The sequence below is a fragment of the Mastomys coucha genome, unplaced genomic scaffold (assembly GCF_008632895.1).
Source record: "Mastomys coucha isolate ucsf_1 unplaced genomic scaffold, UCSF_Mcou_1 pScaffold1, whole genome shotgun sequence".
Taxonomy (NCBI): domain Eukaryota; kingdom Metazoa; phylum Chordata; class Mammalia; order Rodentia; family Muridae; genus Mastomys; species Mastomys coucha.
The window spans coordinates 60,474,794-60,484,361 of NW_022196891.1; the positions used below are offsets into that span (position 1 = coordinate 60,474,794).

Genomic DNA, 9,568 nt, shown 5'->3' on the forward strand with positions numbered 1-9,568 from the left:
CTTGGTTGAGGTGATAAATTGCTGAACCCCATTTCGGTTCAGTTTCTCTTTGGCTACTGATTTGCTGTAGTAGAAGCTACTTTCACATCTCCAGTTTTCTATTTGACCCCCATTCCTCCCTCCAGTGATGTGCTATGGCTTCTTCTAGGTGGCTCTCCGAGGGCTTCCTATTGTGTTGGGAACTCTGTTTGGTTAGGGAGATGACCATGGACCTCCCATGTTCCCCCAGGTTGTGTTTGACCTGTGGAATGAATGCTCTTGCCCATAGCAACAATGAGAACTCTCTATGTGGTAGACTTTGCCTTGCCTGCTTTCTATGTCTGAATGGCTTCCCTTTGCCTACCTTCTTTCACAGTGCACAGTTGTGTCAGGAGAGGGAACTATGAATCCTGTATGTCTATCACCAACAAGACTGTAATATGGCAACAAGACTATAATATGGGCCTATGACCCAAGGATCTGCATGGGTCACCTATCCAGAAGGTCCCCTCACTCTTGTCTAAATTTAGCTTGGATTTGTCAGCTTGAAGTTGTCAATCTTTGAGGCTGAGTTTTTAATTCGCTCCCCAACAGTACCATGGAACACAGGAAATCCTTGTGATATAGGAGGCTTGCATGAATCCTGCCGCCCCAGTTACATGTAATATTTACAGTGCTGCATGTGTATAGGACTGCCATGATGTTTAAGAGGCTCAGTGGGAAAACAAGCTGAATATGAGAGGGATCAAATTGAAACTTCAACCACTCAGCTGGAAAATGAAACAGAAGGGAAGATAAAAGGAGGTGTTATGGTCTAAGTATGTCTCCCAAATGTCATGTTAGAAACCCAGCTCTCAAATGCAACTCTGTGTGAGTGTGTGTGTGTGTGTGTGTGTGTGTGTGTGTGTGTGTGTGTCTGTCTGTGTGTATGTTTGCTTGTGCAGGTGAATGTGGAAGCCAGAAACACCATTTCTTTATATCTTATGTGTTTGATTTAGGGTGTGTTTGAGGTTTGCTCTTTGACCTAAGCAAAGGAGTCCCAGGAATCCACCTGCCTCAGCCCCACCAGTGCTAGAGTTACAGACACACTCCACTGGGCTTTGCTTTTATATGGGTTCTAGATATCAAACTCATGTCTCCAAGATTGCTCAGCAAACATTTTACCCACAGAGTCATTTCACCAGTCTCAGATATAAAGCCTTCAAGAGATGACTAGGTCCTGATGGGGGAGGTCACTGCTCATGAGTGGTTAGTAGAGTTGTCCCTGAGAGTGTTATTATTGTGGGGGAAAGTTTGTGATAAGAGAATGAGTTTGGCCCCTTCCATTTTTTTTGCATTGCAAGTATTCTCCTACAAGATGATACAGTGAGGAGGCCCTTGCTAGATACAAGCCTTGGGCTTCCCATAATTAAGCACTGTAAGAAATGAACATTTACTGTAAATTACCCATTCTAAAGGCATTCTGTTATAGTGATACCATGGCAAAAAATTAATTCCTTTCAATCTTTCCTTATTTGTCAGTGCATTGAAGGCAGAAAATATTAGTAAGATATGTGAATAATAAGAAATGAATTAAAAACAGTTGAGTTAGTTTTGTCTAACTCCTGGTAAGACTTACATACATATTTGTGTATGAACTACACAATACACATTTCATTATTTTGTTGATCCTGTATTTAACTTAATTCTTATATTCACAATTCTGCCACTATACAATGTATATATGGACAAAATATGCTGATAATAAAAATAAGTTTTCTTTTCACTTAGACATCTAATAGCAAATGAAAATGACATAAGGAATTGAGAGAGGGAAGCTATAAAGTAAATGGAATAGCAAATGGAACCTCATATTTTCAAAACCTGAATGAGACATAGTTCTATACTTCATGTTCTATTGGGCTGCACAAATGTCTTAGTGCAACTTCAAGCTGAGAGTCCTTGAAAATGTTCCTTAAATGCTACATGTGGGAGACTTTAATTACAGAGGCTTTTTTCCCCTAATATATTTTTCTTTTAAAAAGCCAACAAAGTAAACATGGCAGAGTGTTCTAATTTAACGTGATTAATAAGTGAATATTCATAAGAACAGTCTCTACAATTTTCTCCATTTGAAATATTTCACAAAAGCCTTATCTGATTAAAGTGACTCAGGGAATAAGAGCAAGGGGCAGGGAGTTAAAGAAACAGATAATGAAGCTGAAAAGGGGACTTTTGAGAGCACACTCTGCTCTTCTTAGCTCACTGCTGAGCGCGTTACCCTGGTGATCTTCTGGGCGTGAAACTCCAAAGTCAGCTGCAGTAAGGATGCCGCTTCAACTGCCATATTTTTGTTAGGAGAGGAGAGTTTTTTCAGGAGAGTCCACACAAAGTCAGTCAGCAGTTGGGGAAGTAATAGTTGCCCCACACTCTGAAACCAAAGGAATGTTTGTGACCGCCATTGTAAGCAAGACAGCAAAGCTTAGATACTTCAGGGGATGCTCCGGACAAGGCAGGAGCACAAGATGAACTATGGAAGCTACTTTCTCTATTAAAAAATGATTTTAAAAAAGTGTATTTGTGGTGGTGTGCAATGATGATCGAAGCCCTGGGTATTATTATACAAAATTTAGCCTCTGCTTTTAAGAAAATGTTGTTGCCCAAATATTACCATGAACATCTCCAACATTGTGAAAAACAAATGTGGTTCAGAGGAGGTGCTGCTGGAGAAGCTGGCGTAAAGGATACATTTTCTCTTCAGAGAGAGAGAAAGAGAGAGAGAGGCAGGGAGAGAGAGAGAAAGGAGAAAGAGAGGTGGGAGAGAGAGAGAAAGGAGGGAAGAAGGTAAGGAGGGAGGGATAGGGAGAGGAGAGAGGCAGGGAGAGAGAGAGGAGAAAGAGGCAGGGAGAGAGAGATAAAGGAGAGAGGAGAGAGAGAGGCAGGGAGAGAGAGAGAGAGAGAGAGAGAGAGAGAGAGAGAGAGAGAGAGAGAGGAGAGGGAGAGGAGAGAGAGAGGCAGGGAGAGAGAAAGGAGAGAGAGAGACTTTTGCAAAATCCCACCACAAAGTGGGGTGGTTAGCAGGAAGTCCCACCCCCCCAGTTGAGGAACTATTGACATCTGATAGCCATTAGGAGAGGAATAGTCGGATAGTCAGCTCTATTGCCTGACATTGCACTGGAAGGGAGAGTTGGTGGATGAAGAAGTGTTTGCTTTCAAACTTACATAGAGTCACAGTTTCCTTATGGAAATAGATATGTTCATAATAAGACTTGTGAGGTTTTGTGTGTAGGAAAACCCCTTGTCTTTGTAAAGATGCACCATTGGCTGTTGAGCTGTTGGCTGGGTATGTGTGTCTGAAAAGTAATTCACTTGTCAGTCCAGCCTGGCCCCAGTGCTGGGGGGTCTCACAAGGCTCTAGGTAAAAAGTATGAACTGTGAAGAATGAAAGAAATATAGAATTATAGAATGTAATGGTTCCTCTAGATTAGATTAGGCTAAAAATTATTTGCTTAATGCTAAGGCTTAATAGCCCATTCTGTAAACAGGATTTTTTTGTTGTTGTTATTGTTTTCCTTTCACCTTGAAAACAGGATATCTGTATGCAACTCATGCTGCCCTTGAACTTGCTGGCCTTGAAATGAGTGCTGGAAATATAGGCCCATATAAGTATGTGAAGGCCTTTATGTAAAACTTCATAGCTATTTTAGAAACATAAAGTCTAACTTACAATGTCATTCTGTTATTCATGAGGGTGTGGGTGGTAATTGTCACATTTTAGAAAAGACTTATTTGTTGACTCCATTAATTTTGTCAAAAATTTGAAAGTTACCCACATTTAGAACTATAACTAAGAGATATCTATTAATTTACACTTTATAACAAGTACTATAGTTTAAATTGCTATATTTGAGGATAGGGAACATACTTCTTAAGTGGCAGAAAACATAGGGAACCACATGTATGAGTCATCTAGTCATTTGTCTTGCTGAATTAAGAAAAGAAAACTTCCTTATTGAAAACATTAACTTTGAGTAAATAAATTGCAAGTAAAGGAAATGATACATTTTGACAAACTACATAGAATGAAGCTGGAGCAAGAAACAGGGTACCTGGGCAATTTTGGTTTTCTCTCTTGGAGTCACCTTGAGTAGCGATTGAACATCAGGCGCTAGACACTTGATGTTGCTTTCTTCCTCATCCATCTTAGAAGATCTGAATTTTACAACCTTGGCTGTGTTTAAAAAAAAAATACATGCTTTTCATTTGACTACTGCTTTCACTGGAGACTCTGGTGCTTCCAGTTTCCCACCCAATTCTGGATGCCTACAATGCTCTGGTTACTCAACACTGTGCTCCCAGTCAATTCTCATAAAAGCTTAAGGGGGTAAGGATACAGAGCTTATAAAGTTCTTAAATGAAGCCATGTTTAACTGTTAATACGAGGTTTCTCTCTTTTTGTCTCCTTGATCACCCCAAAAGAACCTGTCATTCCTTCCTCCTTATATTTTATTTCTCTGAGTTCTGGTACCTTTTATTTCATTCTTATATTCATTGATTCCCCTTTTCTGCTTGCCTTGGCTTTATTTGTTGTTCTTTTTCTAGATGAAGGCTATTCAGGGGCTGAGACTTTTTCTCCAGTGCAAGACAGGTATATCAGTCTATGAATTTTTCCTTAGTACTCCTTTGTCAGCATGCCACACATTTTGACACATTAGATTTTTGTTCTCATTCCATTCAAAACACATTTCCTGTATCTTTTGTATTTGGGCTGCAGGTTATTTGGGAGTACGTTATTCTGCTTCCAACTGCTTTGGGGCTTCCATCTATTTGTTATTTTGATTTCTAATTTAGGATCATTTTGTCAGAAAGTAATTCCTCCTCCTCCTCCTGTTCCTCCTTCTTTGTAGCTTAAAAAACACTCTATTTCATGGTTTACTTTTCTGTTGTTGGTACAGGGTTCTGTAAATGTCAGCTAAGTCATGATGGTTCAAGTCTATATCCTTAATGATTTTCTGTGTGCTTACAAACTGCTGAATAAATGCTGTTGAAGTCTCTGACTATAATGGTGGAATTGTCTGTTTATTCTATACTTCTACTTTTGGTAAGCTTATTTCTATTTTTATGATAGAACATTTATTTTTTTGTTTTCAGGCTCCCAAGTGTTTAGAACTATTATATCTGCTAGCTAATCTTCATCATTACAAAATAGCTCTTTTCCCCCCAGAAATAGGATTTTTGGCTTTGAAATTTATCTTTTAATATTAACATGGCCCATAATTGATTTTCTTTTGAATACTATTAGTATGTTTTGTTATTTTTTAACAATTACTTGTGTTTTCCTATTTAAACAAGTTTCCTGTAGGCAGCATATAGTTGGGCCTTGCATTTTGTCTAATCCAACAATCTCTGCCTTTTATTCAGGGAAAGTTTGAACATTTTTATTTATTAGTTGGAGTTAATTGGAGGTCTCTGTCTTTCTCACTTAGTTTCTTTTTACTCTCCCTTTTTAGTTTGCTTTTTTTTCTGTTTTTCGAGAAAGAATTTCTCTGTGTAGCCCTGGATGTCCTGAATCTCGCTCTGTAGACCAGGCTGGCCTTGAACTCAGAAATCCGACTGCCTCTGCCTCCCAAGTGCTGGGATTAAAGGCATGCACCACCACTGCCCGGCTTTACTTTCCTTTGTATGGACTTTATTTGGATTAAGGATATCTTGTGAATTGATTTTCTCTCCACTCCTCTTAGTTATATATAACTCCATACATTATCTTAATTGCTATGTTAGTTTTATATGATACATTTTGGCATAATATAGTTTACTTCTATGGGATTTTTCCTGATTTGTGCAAATATTAATATGCTTATACCCTTCGAAATGTAATTCACTTCATCTTATTCACTTTGCTTTTATATTACATTTACCTTTGTCATAAATAATTGGGTATCATTCAAAGAGATTTAAAATAAGAGAAAAATATAATTTTGTGTTATGTTAACTGTTTATTTATATAGTTTCAGTTTTTAGTAGTTCATGCCTTTAGTCAGAGAAAAATCTAAATTTCTGCACCATGGCTTTGTTTTCTTGAGGAATTTTCTATAACATTTTTTGCAATGCAGATCTGCTGATAAAGAACATTTACATATCTGAAAGATATCTTTACTGAATTTGTTTTTGAAAGGCACTTTTGGTTAAAGAACAATAAGATGATAATTTTTCTTTCTCTATTTCATTGGCTCAGACTTTTATTGTTGTAATGAGAAATCTATTACAAGTAAATAATTCTAGTTTCTAATTTAAGACTTTCAAATCCTTATCTCTAGCGATAAATAATTTAACCAAGCTGTCTCTTTATTGAGCTTTCTTTATATTTTTGTACTTTATTAATTTAGGGGATATATGTTGTAGCTTTTATAGAATTCAAAAATTTAATCATTGTGCATTACTTAATCTTATTTCTGCACTTAACCATTGATAAGTACTATTGCAGTAAGTCACAGACCATATTTTTTCTGCAGTGTTTAATTGCTGTTAATTTTTGCCCAAATGTCTTTCATTTCAGATAGTGTATTGTCCTCTAAAAGTCCACTATGCGCTCATGGATACCTCTCTTACTCTTTTCCCTTCCCACCCTACCCTCTTCTTTCTCTCTTTTCTTATTTGGTTTATACAACCCAGCATGTATCAAACTCATGATCTTCCTGACTCAGCCTTCTGAGTAGTAGGATATTATACGTCTTTTCAAAATGTTTGTAATAATTGTTTTTAACATCCCTCTCTACCAGTTACATTATCTGTTGGATTTTTAAAATAAGTTTGGCTGCTTTCTATTCTCATAATGGGTTGCATTTTACTCTTTCTTTTCATGCAATATATATATATATCAATATATATATACATACATATATATATTTGTTATATATGTTTGTTTTTCCTTTTGTTTTGTTTTGTTTTTTATTAGATATTTTCTTTATTTACATGTAAATTTCTCCTTTCCCAGTTTCCCCTCCAAAAAACAAAGAAACAAAAACAACAAAAACAAACCCCTGTTGCCTCCCCCCTCCCCATGCCTGCCACCCCACCCTCTCCCACCTATTGGCCCTGGCATTCCCCTACACTGGGGCACAGAACCTTCACAGGGCCAAGGTCCTCTCCTCCTATTGATGATTAAATTTGCAATCCTCTACTATACACATGCTGCCAGGACAATCAGATCCATCCATGTGCAGTCCTTGGTAGGTGGCTGAGACCCTGGGAGCTCTGAGGGTACTAGTTAGTTCATACTGTTGTTCGTCCTAAGGGGCTGCAAACCCTTCAGCTCCATTGGTCCTTTCTCTAACTCCTTCATTGAGGACACTGTACTCAGTTCAATGGATAGCTGTGAGCTTCTACATCTGTATTAGTCAGGTACTGTCAGAGCCTCTCAGGAGATAGCTATATTTAGGCTGGCTTGCCCTTCCTTCAGTTTCTGCTCCATAGTTGAATGCTGGGGTGTTCTTATTCTTAGAGGCCATCTTCAGGTTTGCTTCAGTGTACAATTGAAGTATTTGTAAATAGTTCCCCCAGTTAGCTTGTGTCTTAAAATCTTAAATAGCAAATAACATTATCTAAGGATAGTTTTCCTTCCTAATAAGACAAAACCTTCCCGCATTACTTATGAGTTACTAAATTTTAGATACTGGCTTATAGTTGTATGGGCACTCTCTACAGCCTCTGTCAGCTCCTTGAATCTTTGTCTATAATTGCAATGAGGATGGAAACATGCCTCTCCTAAGAGCTTCATTTTCAAAATTTCTCCTTTCCCTCTCTTCCTGACACACCTGCCATTCTTATCCCCACCATTATTCAACAGTAACCAAAGAAGTGTAGACATATCTTGAAGCTGTAAAGATCTTGAAGTACCAACTATTTAATTACAAAATTTCCTTGACAATAAGTTAAGTAACATTTAAATCCATATTTTAGGAAATGAAGTCACAGATCTTGGAGTACAATTTACAAATAAATCATAGACACAGGCTTCTTCAGAAGCCAAATAATTGGAACAAGTTCTTAATAGCAGAAAAAGATGGAGATCTGTTCTTACAATTCTGACACATGGCGATGTAGAAGATATAATTCATCCCTGCTATTGCTTGTTCTGTGATTGCAGGGTCATCATGGTAACAGAATAGGGAGAGCTCTGCAGCCAGGAGACCTAAAGATGGAGCATCGATACTCGGCTAATTGGAAAACAAAGATCAAAGTGCATTAGCTTTGTATAATAAACATTAAAAGTTTGTACTGGGTCCTCTTTAGTAGGATATAACACTCCACAGCCTTTCTCAATCTGTGAGTCACCACCACTTTGGCTAACCTTTAGCTCCAAAAAATATTTGCATTACGATTCATAACAGCAGTAAAATCACAGTTAGGAAGTGGCAATGAAAATAACTTTGAGGTTGGAGGTCATCACAACGTGAGGTACTGTGTTAATAAAGAGTTGCCGTGTTAGGAACCACACTGACTTAAACGCTGTACACAGATCCTGGCTCTGCTGATGAGTCTCAACTTCCTGTCCTGTGGAATGAAAGTAAACAAACAATAATGTAGGGAGAAGTTCCTAGAAAACTGCTTGCAGTAATAGTAATTCAACCGTAGTTTATATTTCTGAATCCAGGTAGCAGCAGTGGGTAGAAAAGACCTCTGTGGAGGAGTGGGACACCAATGAATAAGAGACCTGTAGGGATCTCCTGCTGGTGTTCAACTCAGGACTGAAGCTTTAAAGATTTTCAAACTATTGTAAAGCTTACATGTAATGGGATCTGATGTCCTCTTCTGGTGTATCTGAAGAGTGACAGTGTACTCACATACAAAAATTAAATGATAAATCTTTTTTTTTTTTTTTAAAAAGGAACAAAACCCTCAAACCTGCCAATTCCCAAGCTACCATCACAGTTTATACATCTCTCCCCATACTTTCTTTAACACATCTGCTAATTGAATATTTAGACTTTTGTATTGAATAACGTATCTGACTGGACTAAATGCAACTACAGAAGTGGGTAGAGATATAAATGGATGTGGGTTTTTTGGTGAAGACATGAACACCCTTTATCACACTTATGTGATACAGTTTTTTAAGGCTAAACTGCTTCATCAACCTTTGTCTTGCAGAACTGGTAGATATTCCCTGTTACTAAGATGAGTGGTTATTAGCCTAGATTGGTGGTTTTGGTGTATTGGTCATCACTTTCTATTTAGTTTGCCTTGAGAAGTTCAGCAGGGAGAACCGTTCATCAATTCCTTGTATTGCTGTGTATACACACAATTGACTAGTGATCACACAGCCATCTTGTGAAGGCACTGGAAAGGAAGGAAGGTAAGTGTGAACAGTGTGACAATAGGAACTCAAAACCCTGACCCTAAGAAAGAGAAGTTTATTTCAGCTTATGGCTCCAGAGGGATAAAAATCCATGATGGCAGCCTTATAGAGAGGACTGAATCAGGAGGGATGGAGGCCTAGAAATGGCAAATTCAGTGAGCTGGACATTGGGTTCCCTTTAACCTCCATCAGCCTTTAGACTGAGAACTCAACTTCAATCCCTAACCCTAACCCTAACCCTAACCCTAACCC

At 38.0% G+C, this 9,568-nt stretch overlaps 1 protein-coding gene across 3 annotated transcripts in view; it reads right to left on the reverse strand.

The window, feature by feature from the left end:
• Mroh9 (maestro heat like repeat family member 9) overlaps positions 1–9,568 on the reverse strand; it is an 89,157-nt gene that overhangs the window by 60,990 nt on the left and 18,599 nt on the right. For all 3 annotated transcript variants that reach the window (XM_031387353.1, XM_031387336.1, XM_031387343.1), the window contains 3 exons: positions 8,039–8,174; positions 4,068–4,189; positions 2,240–2,389 (listed from right to left, as the gene is read on the reverse strand). In XM_031387353.1, the coding sequence (XP_031243213.1) occupies positions 2,240–2,389; positions 4,068–4,189; positions 8,039–8,174 (408 nt within the window). The remainder of the gene's footprint in view (positions 1–2,239; positions 2,390–4,067; positions 4,190–8,038; positions 8,175–9,568) is intronic.